At 40.4% G+C, this 17,821-nt stretch overlaps 1 protein-coding gene across 1 annotated transcript in view; it reads right to left on the bottom strand.

Moving 5' to 3' along the window:
• Positions 1 to 4,130: 4,130 nt before the first annotated feature.
• The window catches only part of TTC39C (tetratricopeptide repeat domain 39C), a 43,510-nt gene continuing 29,819 nt past the window's right edge, over positions 4,131 to 17,821 (bottom strand). The window contains exons 8-14 of the mRNA XM_061994884.1: positions 15,374 to 15,481; positions 14,724 to 14,833; positions 13,923 to 14,046; positions 12,144 to 12,241; positions 11,130 to 11,234; positions 7,718 to 7,756; positions 4,131 to 7,106 (exon numbers count right to left, since the gene is read on the bottom strand). Coding sequence (XP_061850868.1) covers positions 7,017 to 7,106; positions 7,718 to 7,756; positions 11,130 to 11,234; positions 12,144 to 12,241; positions 13,923 to 14,046; positions 14,724 to 14,833; positions 15,374 to 15,481 — 674 coding nt within the window. The 3' untranslated portion in view covers positions 4,131 to 7,016. The remainder of the gene's footprint in view (positions 7,107 to 7,717; positions 7,757 to 11,129; positions 11,235 to 12,143; positions 12,242 to 13,922; positions 14,047 to 14,723; positions 14,834 to 15,373; positions 15,482 to 17,821) is intronic.

Below are 17,821 nucleotides of genomic sequence, written 5' to 3'. Positions count from 1 at the left end.
GATACAGATTGGATGTATTCCATAATAAATTCAGTCTACCTGCATCCATTTGGGCTGGAACACTGTCTCAAAGTATCTTAAAAGAACCAACAGCAACTTACCGCCAACAAACTCCAGCTCTTTGACTAGCTCTGTTAGATCCAGATTTGGATGTCCTGCAAACAGAAGCAGAAATTAAGCTGGAGCAGGAGAGTACTCTCAAATAGCTCAGCTCTTCAAATGAAGCATTGGCAGGAACCAACCTTTTCAGAAGGTGATGAGCTCTTGGAAATAAAGAGCAAAAAACTCAGCAGTGTCATCTGGTTTATTTTCCATGACAGCCTGGTGCCTCCCTCGAGCAGAGTCTCGAGGCTGCATGGAACACCCAGTCTGACTTCTGAAGACTGCATCTTTGCCCATTCAAGTTGGCTTACCATTTCTAACCTGTAGAGCAGAACCCCTCAGCTCATCATCCAACCCACTGCAGTGTGAAGTGTCTAACCCTGATGATGGCATGCCTGCAGCTGCTGGTCCCTTACCCTCCTCCACTGCTTCCCAAACACTCCTTTAACTTAAAGGGGGTATTTGCCATTTGTAGTCATCAGATACTTTACGCCCTCTCTGCACCATGAGCCATTGTCAGAGGGGCCAAACAACTAGGGAATCATAATATGAATTCAAATCCATGTCTTGAATTCTTCATTTTATAGACAAAAGCCACCAAAGAACCCCACAATGAGCCATAAAAGCCATTCGTGTTCAAACAAAGAGTTTACAAGACCTTTCTTCCTCCCTCTCCATCCCCTCCAGCACTTGCTCTACACATTTTCAGTGGATACACACAAGATTGTTTTCTGCTGCAATAAAACAAGCACCCAAAAAAGTGCCACATTTTCCAGGTTACTGCTGACTGTTTTCAAGACCACAAAGGCAGGAGGATGATGGGGGCAAACCATGGCCAGGACTATGCTGGGGGAGAAAAACTTTCACCCACCAGCAATGCTACAGATGAGTCTTCAAAGTTGTTGAACCATCACCTACCTACCTGCTCTCACGTTCCTGGATGTCTGCATCTCCACACAAAGCCGAGGAGAATTCCAGCAGCACTGAAGAATTAAGACTCAAGTGTCAGTGCTGCTGAAGCATTTAGACTGTCTACAACACATATGCAAATTAGGTCATTCCAAATTAACAAAATATCATTATTGCTTTCAAGTTAGTTGATTGGAATGTATGTTAATGGCCAACTCACCACAAAACGCTTCCTCCACTGAAGAATCCTTAGAACGTAATTACTCCTGAAGAAAACTTCTCACAAGAGGCTCATCTGTCCTGGAGAGTGACCACACAGACCATAACATTCAGGCAGTTCAGTATGAACATGCTATGACTTCTGAAATGAGGAAGTGCAGCTTTCCTACAGAAAGAATAAGATATGCTTCCAGAACAAACAAGAGGACTAGAAAATGCGTCATTTCTGAGGTCGGGAGAGTAACCTGCACTCTACAGTTCTGCAGAGAGAACATCCAGAAGCAACAGGACTTCAGAAAGGCACCAAACATACCTGGGTGCAAAGGCTGTCAAGGGGTTAGTTTGAAACTATACTCAGTGAATACAGATCAGAAGGTAGCTTGTGAACCCACTTCTTTTAAACACATTTAATCACAGGGAGTGCACCAGCCACTCTACTAAGCACATTGCCCTCTGGCCCCAAACTGAAGAGCCTGTCAGCCTATGGGCAGGCTGCCTACTGAAGGTAATTACCGTGTCCTACCACCCTTTGCCCATGTGGAGAGGTAACAAGCTTCCAGTAAATTTTCAGAAGGCAGAGGTTGGACTAAAGTTCAGCAAACCAAGGTGCCAGATCAGCCTTATTTTTCTGCCAGAAAATGATGAGGTCTTTCATTAACTCTTCCTTCAGTTTTTCACAGCAGGTTAATGGATCACACTGGCCGGGAGCTTGTGGGGTGGATGGAGTTTGGTTTGGCTTTGGGGTTTTTTTTGACTTGCACTCTCTTCAAAGCTTCAGCTGAATCAGCAGAGGACTTGCATTTTTTTTCTTTTTTGCAAGGACCATCTTTGTGTTTTTACCTGCCAGAGACTTCAGTAAAATTCTAAGTGGAGGTTTGCATTTGTGCACAAAGACCTGCGTGAAAACCTCCTCGCATTTTCTACCGAGGATACAAAATGCTGTTTTATTTAAGGTGCCTTTACACATAGCTCTCTGACTCTTTATCTCTCCCTCTGTCAGAGGCTTTGCTACAAGTGGGGAGAAGTAAATGTCCCAGCAGTACAATGATGGGGTTTTTTTAAATACAGTAAACACATTGCTTTTAGTGAAAGACTGGGAGATGTTTCTTATGCAAATGGTTTTGCTCAGCAAAGTCTGACAATCTCTCTCATCTCTCTCCCTCCCTTCTCCTCTCCAACATTGAACTCAAATCAGGTTTTTGCTTCTCTTAATGCATTCACCTGTGAGTCCTTCTGGGCATCTCCTATAAGCAAGCACAACTTGCCAAGAAAAAACCAAACCAGACTGAGGATGTGAGAGCCAGCCCACCCTGCTGCTCTTAACGGGTCGAAACACCATTTTGGAATAAGCCTCATCAAACCATAAACAGCATTTTGGGGAAAAAAATAGCAGCAATGAAAAACATGTGCTTACTCTGGTAACCTATGCTGGGTCTAGTTCTGAGATCCAAACACACACAGAGGTGGTCAAAACCAGAAGTAAGTCAGTGTTTATTCTGTCTCATGTTGAATTTCATACTGTCTCATAAAAAACAGGGGTGGGGGGGGCAAGAAGTGGGAATCTCACTTTTTGCCATCTAATAACAACAGCAAATTTTAATTGAACAAATCTTTTAAGTTCAGGGAAAACACATATTAGTAACATTGTGACAAAGTCAGGCCTCTTGTATAATAACCCCATTTTTATCCCACTGCATCCTGTACGCTGGCTAATTTGCTTTGGCAGAAGTTAGGAGTATTGTATAGACATACCAAAAAAATGGTGCAGAAACAGGAGGTTCCCGTGCTTTCTGACTATCTGTATACAACAACGTACTTTGATTGTTCTTTGGTCAAAATGATCCAGAACTGGAACCTGCCTGTATATTTCCATCTTCTGTAAGTCGGTTTTGATGCAGTATTTTCTACCTCACCTCAAAACATCAGAAAGCAAGACAATATGGTATAAACATTTATTCAAACTGTAACAAGCGGAGAAACAATTCCCTGCCCTGCCTTTTTTTTTTCATGAGCTCCTGATTCATATAAAATAATGAAGCCTCAGAGCCAATATAGAATCATAGAATGTTAGGGGTTGGAAGGGACCTTTAGAGACCTTCTAGTCCAACTCCCCTGCAGAAGCAGGGTCACCTAGATCAGGTTGCACAGGAACATGTCCAGGCGGGTCTTGAAGACCTCCAAGGAAGGAGACTCCACAACCCCTCTGGGCAGCCTGTGCCACTGCTCCCTCACCTGAACAGTGAAATAGTTTTTTCTTATGTTTAAATGGAACTTTTTGTGTTCCAGCTTCGTCCCATTACCCCTTGTCCTGTTGCTAGATACCATCGAAAAAAAGGGATGTCCCAACCTCCTGACACCCACCCTTTAGATACTTGTAAATATTAATGAGATGCCCCCTCAGTCTCCTCCAGACTAAACAGCCCCAGTTCCCACAGCCTTTTCTCACAAGGAAGATGTTCCAGTCCCCTGATCATTTGGGTATATACCTGTACTTCTTGCTCTGAGATTTCATTGGAAGCTGCCATTTGCGTTGTGGGCCACCCACAGAGCCCAGGATGGGTGATCTCAACACCAGCTTTAATGACATTTGTTGGGCACTGAAGAGTTTTTCAAGAAAGTGATAGCTACCGTGTTCAGTATCGTGTAATGGGGACTGGAAACGGAGCTTGAGTGTGGTTTATAGGCTACTCTGACCCATGGAGAGGTTGAATTAGCAACCTGATAATGTCACACACAGCCCTACACCCACCAAACGCTGCTCCCCTTCAAACTGCAAACAGTTACAGGGCAGTTTTTAACCACAGGTACAATCAACTGCCGAAGAGACAACCGGACTGTTGTAAACTGAAAAGCAATTCCATACAACATTTGGGCAATTTTATTTAAGAATAAAGCATAGCTAGAATATGAAACAAGCATTCAAAGTCAGAGAGAGAAGAAATTAAAGTGCTCGCTTTAAAGTAAATGAGAAACATTTTTCAGAGGTGTGGGAATACAACAAATACAATTGTGTCTGGTTCTTTTTCTTTAATGAAGAACAAGTAAATCTGATGTCTTAAGAATGCACCTTAAACCTCGTCCACTCTACGGCTGATCTCAACATGACACATGTAACTCACTTTTCCAAACCAGGAGACTACAATTATACTGGAAGAACAAAAGCTGAGGTAACTGCTGATTAGAAAACTTCGTTACAGAGTCACTCGGTGTCGCAGAAGTTTTCCCAATACTTGATATCAATCTTGTTCAGGAGGCCACCAATTAATGGACAAATTTGAGGAGCAAGGGAACAAAACTCATGTCCACATTTCTTTTTGACTCAGAAATATAAAAGTGCAAGTCCTGTAAATTAACAACATTTACAGTACATCACAATAAATATGCCACCTCGTGACATCTAAAAATGCTAGTTGTTTACTTGAAATGAGTCATACTGAGATAAAAATTGCATCAACATCAACAAAAATACCTGACCCAGAAAAGATAGTCTGAACATATTAGCTAGCAAGATGCATATTCCATTATTGCTATTAGACCATGCCTCCGAGTTCCAAAGTATAAAAACTTACCGGTTTACACAAAATAACAGTTGATCTTTTTCTCATCACAGGCACAATCTAACATGAGAAGTAACTGTGACATTCACAACGTAGGAGGATTCTCTTACGAAGGGAGGAAAACAAAAGGAAAACCCGAACCAGAAACAGATAGTTCTATTCCAGTGATGCCTTGCTAAATCCACAGAAAAGCTGCAATTTGCACAGAGTTAAACTGTTATATGAATATATAGTGTCTTTCCATACCCAGCTCCCGGCCTGCTGAGAACAACAGGCCTTTCAGTAAATTAACTACAATTTGCTAGCTACCTCCAAGTATGCAGACCCTAGATATCCCAACACAAATGGCATGCAGGTGCTTTGTGTCCTCAACAGCCTAGTCTCACGTTAAGCAGTGTATTTAAAAGGAGTTTTGTCAGTAACTGTACTGTTTCTAGCTATTTACCCAGCACGGACTGTGCCTCCGATTGCAAAACATTAAAAGTCAGATAGGACAAAGTAAGGTTTCAAGTACATTAAAGTCCATTTTAAAAATAATTGTTTGAGTGTTAAGTAGTCATTATATATACAATAGATTGTTTTCAAGTCAATACTTGTTTGGATTGACCAAATACAGCCGAACGCTCATTTATGACTCAATTATTACTGTCAAAGCTGAATAAAAAAAACCCCAGTGTACTATCTGTAACTCACCTAGATCATAAAAAAATAAAACCGCTTTTTTAAGAGCTAAAGAGTCTCTCCTCTCCTTCAGGAACTGCAACAGAAGTGTTTAACTGCTCTAGGAATGCCTTTCCTAGCAGGAACTGTGTATTTCTAGACAGAAAGAAAAGTGTCTCAACCTCTTCATCTGGCCTACCGAGTAGGATATAACTTTTCTCCTCCATATCAGTCTTGCTTTAGATGGAACCTCAAAAGCAAATCAATGAAGGTTAGGTGTGGGCAAGGTCGAAAACTTTGGCAACGTATTCTACAAAACAGTAAGGAAAAAGAAATGTTTAAGCTAAGGGAACTGTTTAAGGCAATTTGACCAAAGTAAAGATAAGGCTTTTGGACAACTATTTCCAAAGGGTATCCAGTTTTCTTAGCTTTGCAAAGTAACAAAACTCAGCCAACTTTCTGGTCACATTTCCGTTCACCAGCTTCAAAAAATATTTACCTTCCTCGAATACCATACTAACTGAATATAAAACACAAAGAGACAGACAAAGGTTTAAAAAAAAGCTACAGACGAGCACACAGATGGCCAAGTATTAAAAATTCTATGGCAAGGATAAAAGTTTTAAGCTCTCTGAGGTATTTTAATGCCACAGGCTTGGAACACCAGATAGGGACTGGGGGATGTCATAGTGTTGGTATAAACACCAAAGTAGATTTTTGGTTCTGAGTTTTGGTTGGTTGGGGTTTTTTAGTATCTTTAAAGGTCACTGCTATAAAGATTCAGCAGATTGGATGAAAAAACACGTAAAATTACTGTTATCTGGCCTATGCATTTTAGCATAATATTCAAAATACTGAGAGCAGAAACAAGAGCTGCCCACACCGTAATAGCATGTCAAACGAAGGAAACATTTGCCTGGAACATACCAGAAGCAGAGATCCTAAATACTGACATAATTTATATCACAAGCAGCAGCTGGGTTGGGAGGGAAAGAATCAAAAGGGAATGTGAGGGTTAAAAGTCACACACTAGTCATCATGAAGTCACTGACACAAGCCACTAAAATTTAGTAAAATCTGCTTTTTGTGGCCAAATAGTTTTCCTCCCCCCCTTGTGCACTGGCTAATGCTTGAAGAAAAAAAGTGTTCTGACCACTCCCAACTTTAACTTTTACACCAATTACTTCTCTTGTATTATTCTAATGAAAACAGAAGTGCTCCCTTTGGCATATTTTAGATCTAGATCTATTTTAAAATACTGTTGAAGTAAATCACGTGTGCTTATTTAGGTTCACCCACAGAGTTACAAGCAATTGTGTTCAGTTTGGTTTAAACAAAATAAAAACTGAAGAGTTAAAAACACAAGGTCACTTCACCTTCTTCCAGGTTGATTTCCTTCTACTTAAAGTTGTAACATTTTACTAAGCCATACCAACTCTGACCATACTAGGAAAGTGTCTCTGGCACAAGTGGTTTTCAGAAGAAAAGCTGGTCTTCCCAACAGCTTGTTCTTCTGCTTCATCTTAAAGTGCAGAAACTGTGGGAAAGGATAGCGAGACTTCCCGTCCGTCACTGTGGAACTACTTCCCTTAGAGAGGCTAAGGCTGCGTGGATGCGGACGTGCAATCTGTTCTCAAAGTCATAGCCACTAAACTCCTCCTGGGCAAGACAAAAAGAAAAGCACATAACAATTAGCCTCCTTCACTTTATGACATGAAGAGAATTTTACTACTAATGGTTAAGAAGTCACGTTACAGAACAGACCAAAGAGGTGAACCAGAGACTGCAATTTGCAATATCCCCACACTATCCACAGTAACAGAACCATTCCAGAGACTCTGACCTCTTCACCAATTTGGAAAGTTGCCATTTCCAACATGCTCTTGGGATCCCAGGTAGCTGGAACAGCACCTAGGAATTTCTTCAAGTCCAAAAGCTCTAGAATATCCGAAGCATGCCCAAGGCAGGAACCAGGTAGAACAGACAAGGAGTGGAGAGTTGCCATTTTCAAACCTTCTGTAACTAAATCTTAGCTGAAAAGCTTGGCAAGCTCCTAATGCTCCAGGAGAGGTCACTAACGAGGCCTCTGTGCTACAGCGGTCCTAGAAATAAGCACCTATGTAACGTACATAAACCTGTATCACATACATTGATGTAGATTATAGGTGAGGGACACTGACACTTAACTTCCAACCTCCCAGCCCCAAACACACAACCTCTCAAACACCTTTACCTCAGAAAGATAAATCTGAAAGCGTCTTAGTTTTTACCTTGGCTTGGAGAAGTAAGGTTTTGCCTCTTGGCACAGTCTACAAAAAGACAAATATTGCATTAGAAATAAAATGCAAATGTTACAGAAAATATGTTACACATATGGCCTGGTCAGTCCAGAAGAGCATCTCTGTCTTGAAAACAATGTTACTAAGCAGACAAAAACCTCTCGGGATAGGAGAACAGAAAAACAAATGGGGCACCCAAGAAGTGCAGAATTACGTATTTCTGGTCTTTGACTGAAAATAAGAAATTACAGCTTTAAATACAAGTTGATGCTGACGATAGCACCCTACAACAATGCACAGGGAAACAAACGAGGCTACAGAAAAATGACTACTCAATCAATACAGTAAGTCGTTTCTTAACCAAAGTTGAAGTCATTTATTTACAAAACAAGTTACTGAATTTAAGCATTAAAAGTCATTTCTGAAATCTCAACTTCACACTCTTAGGGAAAAATATACTTACTTGCAGATGAATGCTTGCCACTAAAAAGCTCAAGTTTTATTTCTTATTATACATTTTAATTTTGAGCCTTACAAATAAGTAACCAGCTGTCTGATAAGTAGACAGAAAAAAAGTTCTTATTCAAATATATGAATGTGAACATATGCATTTACACTGGTTAAATTACACTCAGTGAATAAAGCCTCTGTAAAAAAAAGTTTTTAAACGTCTTGACTTGAAAATATTAAAATCTTTATGCACTTGATTAGAACCAAGCTTAAAATCCCCAAGATGATTCAGATGATGTAACAAATCAAACATGCAATTATGAGTAATTTTCAAGTGACGTAAGTTTAAGAGCAACATGCTTTTTATACTAACATGCATATTCATATCTATAACTGTTTCTCAGGTCTTTAATACACTCAGCCTCTCAGCTAAATGTGACTTATAAAATCCTATTCCCTTCTCTTAATCATTACAGAGCTCTTGTGTGACACCTCAGCTAGTAAATGGAATCTTCTACAGACAGTATCCACTTGTCTCTAATTCTGGCTCTTGCATTTCCCCACCCTATCCCACTTTATTCGAGTCAAGCAACATTTTCCTCCTCATTATCTGAGTGCCACGAGAGGGAGTTTCCTGTTTGTCCTTTATATACTAAGTGTGGCCACAGCTCCTGAGGGCAGCTACAAGCTGAGGCTTGTTCAGGCCTCCAACACCTAACACGAAGCACGTTCAGTTGCTGTCTGCACATACCGCACGTAACGTGGGAAAGGAGGAAGGAGTGCTCCCAACATTCTCTAAAACCTAACATCTACTCAACTCAGATCTCCCTACTAGGCTCCAAGGCTCAGTTCTAAGCCACAAGGCAGCAGGTTCTTAAAAGAACTATGGTGAGGCCTTATCAGCAGTACTGTGTCCAGTTCTGGGCTCCTCAGCTCAAGAGGGACAGGGAAGTGCTGGAGAGAGTCCAGTGTAGGGCCACCGAGATGATCAGGGGACTGGAACATCTTTCATATGAGGAAAGGCTGCGGGAACTGAGGCTGTTTAGTCTGGAGAAGAGGAGATTGAGGGGAGATCTTATTAACATTTACAAATATTTAAAGGGTGGGTGTCAGGAGGTTGGGACATCCCTTTTTTCTATTGTATCTAGCAACAGGACAAGGAGTAATAGGATGAAGCTGGAACACAAAAAGTTCCACTTACACACAAGAAAAAAACATTTCACTGTTCAGGTGAGGGAGCAGTGGCACAGGCTGCCCAGAGGGGTTGTGGAGTCTCCTTCCTTGGAGGTCTTCAAGACCCACCTGGACATGTTCCTATGCGACCTGATCTAGGTGAACCTGCTTCTGCAGGGGGTTGGACTAGATGATCTCTAAAGGTCCCTTCCAACCCCTACCATTCTATGATTCTATGATTATTATTTTAAAGCATTTTCTCTAATTCTGTCCTTTGTCATGATAATCATTTTTATGTTAAGACTTTCCTTCCCTTTGTAGGGGAAGGTTCAGCTCAGATGAATAAAACTGGTAAGACCAAAACCAATTGAAAAAAGAATGTTTATGAGATGCTATCAGGATTAACTACTTTATCCACTACATGCAGTGCCATGGGCATTCAAGTCATCATCCTCTAACTGCTTCCCCTAACTTGCTGATTGAGGAATTACTACCTAAAGCAGCACAAAATTCCAAATCACAGGCAGTGTTACATATCTGAAGGGGGAAACAGCCCTAAGAGTGGTGCAGAAGTTGCCCCAGCTGAAGATTAGGAGGCAAAGATCTGGATGATCACATATATCATCAACCAAGGCATGTGGACAGTCTGAAAGCCAGGTGAATTGTTTTCATCCTGAAGAGCAAAAATCTCACTACACATCAGAGTGAAAGCTATAATGCTTACATATGCAGCTTTACAGGAATTCACATGCCCGAAATCACTTATATATTCCCTGCAATGAAAGAGCAGGACGGTATGCACGCCTCAGTCCAGTGAGCTGCACTGATGTGGGAGATAAGGAGCATTTCTGTCCCAAGAGGGGGGATAAATATGCACAAAGCAAAAAGACTTTCAACAAATACCACACTGTTCCAAATATAAGTTTGATGCCAAAAACTCAGAGCTATTTCAGGAAGGTATCAAATTCTGTTTGGAGAAGACAGCTACAGGTCATCTTTGACCTTGAACAGCATCCAAGAGGAAATTAAATACCTAAGGAAAGGAATCCAGGCATTCACTACACTAAATACCACCTGCACACAACAGATCCCTGCCTGCCTAAGGCGTTCTGCCAGGCCTCTGCTGCCACCAGCAGACAGAACGCTAAGGCAACCAGAAGAGGCCTTTGCACCTTGAGGGATGATGAACGTACTTTCATGCCCCTGTGTTTATAGACAGCGTTTCTGTAAGACACATATGAAGAAACGGGCATCGTGGCATGGTCAGAGGTAAAAAGTGAAGTCTTTGTGGTGCTTTTTGGGGTAAAGTACTAAATGATAATAAAAACACTGTGGTGCCATACTCCACAAAACTCTAGCTTTTCTGCTCGCTGTAGGTTTGCAGGCATGTTCAGTTTACAGCTGAAGATGCCACTACTGGTCAGGAATGTTAACAACTGCCCTGAAGAATCAAAGACACTCTCAGGAGCTGCTTTTAAATAAAAATAAAACTCTTCACAACAAAACAACTCATTGCAGTGTTATCAGCAGATATACTAGGCTCCTCAAAATGACCTTAGAGTTCTCTATATTGAAAAATTAAGATGCTGTTACCTAAAACACTTCAGTTTTTTTGCAAATCGAGAAATTCAAAGTACTAAATTTCTTTGTGCTAGGTATAAGCCAAGTTCTTAAAGTTTAACATACTTTATCACCCATAAACTTTGTTCCACTGTTTGCATAGTGGTGTGTTGACTTCTGACCCTAATTTTAAGAGATTAAAAATACTATATGCTATTACCTCTGGATTGTCTAATAGAAGACAGCCAAGTTCATAGCAAGCATATGGCTGGACATACAAGTTGTTCTGACGGCACAGTTCATCTTTAGCAGCTCGCTGGAAGAACTATAAAAATTAAAGGAGAAGAAATGAGAAAGAAAACATGCAGTAATCCATTGAAACTGACTGATACTTTAACAAAATCCAAAACTAACATTCAACTTTAAGCACTAGAAATTAGTCCAAAGTGAAAATCAGAACACATAAAAAATCTGCAGTGGTAAGAGATTCTTTCAGCGAGGACACAGATTTTGGTTTTACCAACACTACTGTATCAAGGCCAAAGTATTTGTTTACATTTTTACCAAACAATATATTGCTGTTTCAAGAGTTTTCCAACTTCATGTTGAAAAAATCATCAGATGTATCAAGGAACTTATACAATCTGGGTCCTTGCTCTCTGATGTTTAAGATACACTTGAGAGAAGCAGGGAAAAAAAAAGAAGAAAAAAAAAATAAAGCCAGCACCAGCTCCTTTGTTGTTTATATGAATTGTGTTCTGTTTTGGGGAGGAAAAAGCCCAGTGTGCCTACAGATCAAAGCCTGAAGCAGTGGTAAAGGTGATAAAAATCAAACTCTGACATGTTTGGTGGAGAAGTGGCAAACCCATGCTTTCAAGAAGGCCAATACCCAAGTTATTTTAAAAATAAGTAGAATTTTCTTTGGTGGACAAAGTAAATCCAGCAAAGTGAGAATTCTTCTATTCTTCCCCTTAACTCTTAGCTCCTACAAGCCACTTTAGCTGCCATGTTCGTTCAACATAGCCAATTACTTTCACCAGACAGAACACAGTGAAGACACGTGTCACCAGAAAATTTGCAAGGAACGTGACATACTCTGTTGGAATTCAAAAACCAGAATGATCAATAGCAGTGAAAACTCAAGGCTTAACACCCTTACTCAACAATGTTCACAGTTTAACAGAATAGCTCATAAAATAGGATTAATGATCTAAGTTATAATTGAACAATTTACCTGAACAGCATCTTCAGAATTTCCTAAGCATTTGTGTATGGCACCAAGAAGCAAATTCCTCAAACCAACTGCCGATGAATCATCAACATCCTGACAAGCTTAATGAAAAGACTCCAGTAAACAAACAAGATGGATTGAAATCCTTCCTTAGACAACAATTGTGGTCTACGGTGACTTTCAGCCCGATGATTAAATTTAACCAGAAAAAGGAGATGTTTGTAACATTAATGTAAGTCCAAGTAATTTAGTTTCTTTTAAATACAAAGTATCTTGCACAAACCTCATAAAGCAATCTGTCACCCGAGATCAATCCCTAACAGAAATGAATGGGCTGAAGTCAAAGGCAGCTGATACATTCTTCTCACAAGAGGAGGAGAATCCGTTTCTCTACTGGTCTTTGAAAAATCCACCAAAATGCAAAGTTAAGAAACCTACATACTCAGGTTAAGGAACATTGTCACAAGTAGTTCAGACAGAGCTGATTTGTTCTGAACTGAGACCAAGTGAGAGACACACAAAAATCTGTTCTGGACTTAAAATCCCAGACAAGGCTATTTTGGTTCTCAATCATAGTTCTCAATGCTGATGAAAGGGTAAGGCTTATTTGCCAGACCTTAGCTGGTCCACAATGCAGGGACTGACTGTTCCTCAGCTGAGTAGGGTTGTTTACAGGAGAAACTGAATCATGCTGCACAGAACTATCTCCAGGTGAATATGGCTCCATTCTCATCAAGCACCTGCTCTGTTAAATCAAGGCTACTTCCATGAGGAGCCATTTGCACTTGTCTATACCATCACCTCCAGAAAGGCCAGGGCACAGGAGGCCCTGCAGGGCTTTCAATCCCTTCAAAAGGAGCTGACCAGCTGTGCCTGGAGCAGCAGAGCCCCTTTAATTTCACATGCCTCATCTCATAAACCTTGCCAGATATTAACTAGCTCTGCATTCACAACACAGTGAAGCTACAACCCAAATAAGCCATCTGTGACAGAGAGTTGGGTGCATGAAGCATTTGGACACTACACAATACACAAGTCTTATTGTAAACTCTTCTCTTGCATTTCAAGTCTCAAGTTGCTTGGCATTTTACTTACACAGATGCATGTGGGTGCAAATTAATGATTTTTAAGACAACTTCTAGCCCAGAGGAAAAGCTTGGAAACTTCCCCCCGCAAATTACATTCCAACCATCGGAGAGAAAAGGAAGCAAATGGAAAACAAGTGTCCCCTATCATCTCATTATTCTTGAGACATGCATAAGGCACAGCAGATGTCCAAACACATCTGGAGCCTAAGAAAGAGGCAACCATAAAATGCTCCTTTCATTGCTTACATGGTACCAACACTCAACATAAACAAAATCTTTGTCATGTCATAGAACATCTCACAAGCTACGTACTCCCTCTTTGAGGAAAAATGAATTGGTAGTTGTATTTTTTCATTTTGTAGCTAGGTTTAGGTGAGTTAACATTTTGGTTGCTGACTTCAAACAACAACTATCACACTACTGTTTCATTTTAAGCAACTGGCAAAACACAACTGATGAAAAAATCACCTATATGCAACGGACAGTTAGTTAATCTTCTCTCAAAAACCTGCAGAAATGCTACAAGTGAACCATTAATCTGAATCTTAACGGATAATTATTCTTTTGTTACTCAAACTGTTTTGCCATAATGCACGTACACAGGTTGAAATTTTTCTTCTACTCCACACAACAGGAGAAAATCATACCCTTCATTTTAAACACTGAATAAATAAATCAAGGAATCATCTTATACCTTGGCTCATATGCTGTAAGTTCGACAGGGAACAGTTTGGAAGGGCTTTCCACAAGTACAGTACTTCAATGGATGCCAGGACACAGAGCTCTTTGGTTGGCATTTGTTTCCTAAATCTATCTGCCTGCAAGGTGAGGAGAAAGGGAGAAAAAAAAGGTATCTTTCATCTGCTCTCTTATAGGGAACATAATACTCACAAGCAATTTATCACAAACCTTAATTCTGTTTCATGATAGCATACAACAACTCTGTGAAAATAAAGTTGGTAGTAACTTAAAGACTTTCAGACTAAAAAGCAAAACCCTTCAACTAATTTAAGGGTTTCTTTATTTATCAAAATTAAAGCTTCCTTGCATGCAGTTTGATTTGTTTTACTGTATTTCACAATCCCAATTACATACTGACTGCATGCCAAAATGGTAACATCTGCAAGGTCATCAGTTGGGAGATGTTTGCTAGACAATTCCAAGCAGAGTTCCCAAAAAGAACTAAGGCTTTGACAAACAAGACAGTTTTTGACTAAGGGAGGAAAAACTAGAAGAAAAATTACCAAAGCAACTACAGTACCACACATTTTTATCTTTAATAATTACTTTAGCTGTAAAGTGAATAGTTAATTCACATTTCCTTTGCTAGATCCTTAAAATACCTGATACTGTTGTTGTTCCACCAGAATCCTTCACACTAACTCTACACAAGCAACACAAAAAACTGACACATCCTTCAAAAATAAATACTGGTAAACAAAATTACCAAGTGTAATCACTGTACTGAAAGAAGTCACCCTATGCTAAACCAAACCTTTTTCACTGAGAATTGTTCAATCTGATTGTTTTTTCTTTTGAAAAGCTTCTGAACTTCCTTAAACACATTCTGAGCACCATTGACATCACCAGTGGCTCCTTGACACACTGTAAGAACACAGAAGCAAAAATGTGTTAATACTGCTAGGATATGAAACAGAAAAAGAAATAAGATTAGGTATCACACAGCCACAGGAAAAAGAACACAATCACTTCCACAAAGGATCTAGACTGGGGATTTGACAAACATACAAATCTCAACCCTCCTAGGTACTCTGTGATGATGAACAAGTCAGTACTTCTTTTTAATACCCACTAAGAGAACTAATACCACACCACCTTTAAGGATTTATTCATTAAATCTTTGCAAATCTGTTAACATGACTTGTCACTACAGTGACAATTACAGCTGTATCTAGGTCTAGGGGAGGGGGGGAGAGAGAGAGAGAGAGAAAGGACTTAAGCACACACATGCAAGCACTACACTATATAAACAGACAAGTCTAGTCAGGTCTGGCATAAAGCTGAGTAAGCAGCAGTCAACATGAAAGGCACCATCTGCACTAATATGTTTCCCAAATTACAACAGTGCCAAAACCTTATCACAACACTGATTTATGACTTATCTAACACACTGAATGTACTCACCTGCTGTTAAATAAGCATAGTAGCATTGGGACCACCTGGACTCATTTTTAAGCCTTTCAAAGGATTCAAATGCATCTTTGAAATTCATCTCTATCATGCTGCACCAACCTAAAAACATGACTGATTTAACTTCACAGAAAGCACAGTAACTCAAAATTGTTGTCAGTATTACTGAAATACACAGTATGTTGTGAGAGGTGGAGCTACTTAACATTTATACCCATAACTGGGAAAGTTAAAAACAAAACAAATCAATGACATACATTTAAAGCCTGGTTTAAATTTACTGGGAAGTGTTGAAATGTAAGAGTTCATACAAAAAAAAAAAATGAATCCACTTCAGAGTAACAACAAATATACAGACACCAAAAGCTCTCGTTTTTATTTAAATACTATCTTTTGTAGGATGCTGAAACTGAAAAAGCTACTATTTCCTTATTCTTCTCCACTGTGGCAAGATTCCTTGATGAGACACATTTAAAGCTTGAAGCAACTTGTCATCTTCACTCTAAAGACCTGTATGCAAATTAAGAACATACAGCATATATTGCTATTGATAGAAGGGAATAAACACGAAATACAAGTTCTGGAAACTGTCAAGCTTCACAAGGCCAACTAGTTTTTGGCACAGAAATGGTGATTTCACAGCGTCCTGGTTTCAGCTGGCATTGAGTTAACTTTTTTCCTAGTAGCCGATACAGTACCATGTTTTTGTATTTGGCATGAGAATAATGTTGGCAACATAGTGATTTTTTTAGCTGTTGCTATGTAGTGTTTATACAAAGTCAAGGACTCCTCAGCTTCTCATCTCCTGCCTGTGAGAAGGCTGGAGGGGCACAAGAAGCTGGGAGGGGACACAACCAGACAACTGGCCTGAACTGGCCACATGGCTATTTCATACTATGTGAAGTCATGCCTAGCACGTAACTGGAGGGAAATGTGGCTGAGAGCTGCTGCTCAGGAACTGGCTGGGCATCAGTCAGTGAGTGAGTGGCAATCACGTTAGTGCCACGTACCTAACTGCATTGTGCATCAATTGCTTTGTATACTATAATTCTTCTGCCAGGGTTAAAGCATGGCAGTCCTTTTTGGTGCCCAGTGTGGGACACAATGGGTTCAGATTAACAACAAATCTGACTGGAATGCATTAAAGCAGATTTATCACTGGTTACAATGTTGGTTTATTTGTTCATAGTCAGTGTGACTGCTCAGAAATTGTTCTACGTAATACCTTACTTACAGTATATGTTCCCTGCTGTCTTGTTTATCACCTGTGACAACTGAGCTAAGGTTACTGTGTTGTGTTTTCTAGCCCTGGCTTATGATACAATGAAAGTGCTGGCTGTGAAACTAATCTAGTGTTTGTACTCAGCATTGCTGCCATCTCTGTACTTTGGGAGCCATCTACTGAAAAATCTTAATAACTACATCTTTTACCTATTCTCCTTGAAGAGACATTCCATAGATGAGATGCCCCCCTTCATCTTCCCCTCATCCTCCAGACTAATTACAGTGCCTCTTGAGAATTCTGAATATCCTTGGGATGTTCAAACCAGCATGTTCCTATTTGCTAAGTCTACTGAATGTTCAACCTTTAACAAGACCTGGAGCACAACTATTTAAGAATACCACCCAAAGATGCATCCTGAGGCTGGATAATTCCAAGTGGCAGGGTGTGGGGGATAGCATGGGCAGTAAACTGCCAGAAAATGAGAGGCAATACGGCCTGCACACTCATGGATCCTGTCACGCTGCAGGAAACCACTGGAGGTCGAAGGCTGCTACATGGAGTCCTATGTGACAAGTCACAGAAATTGCTGAAGGAAAAGGTGAATGAAGTCAGTCATTTTTCAATGAGAAAAACTGCTAGTGCTCCATCTCTATACTGACTGGTGGATGGTGCCAAATGCACTGTGAGGTGGGCTCCAGTAAAGGAAGCAGAACAACTGGCAATGCAGAGCTAAACCAATCTAGGCTGTTCCACTGGGGCAAGATATTGCTGCCCAGCTGGAGAAGCTGGTTGTCAAAATAGATCACGTAGGTGCCCACATATGCAAGAGTCAGGTCGTTGAAGTACACCAACCAACAAGTGGAACAGGCAGATCTGGACTGGAAGCATAATGGCAAACTATTTACAGCTCAGTGGGCTCATGGTGCTTCAGCTCATCAAGGAATAGAAGAAACATATAGATGGCCTTGTGATCAAGGGGTGGAATTGACCATGGAAACTACCGCACAGATTAGTCATGAGCGTGAAACATAGGCTGCCATCAAGATCTTTGGTATGGAGAGAATGGCTGAAATATAAATAAGGAGAGGCCTGGCAGATTGATGACATCACACTCCCACAAACCTGCCAAGGCAAGTGCCACATGCTAAGTTTGGTGGAAGCAACCACCAGACAGCTGGAAACATGCTGTGCCTCGTGCCACTGCCCAGGACACTATC

Source organism: Colius striatus, chromosome 4 (genome assembly GCF_028858725.1).
Source record: "Colius striatus isolate bColStr4 chromosome 4, bColStr4.1.hap1, whole genome shotgun sequence".
NCBI lineage: Eukaryota > Metazoa > Chordata > Aves > Coliiformes > Coliidae > Colius > Colius striatus.
The sequence above is the reverse complement of the archived record's forward strand: the minus strand, read 5'-3'. Positions and strand labels throughout refer to the sequence as shown.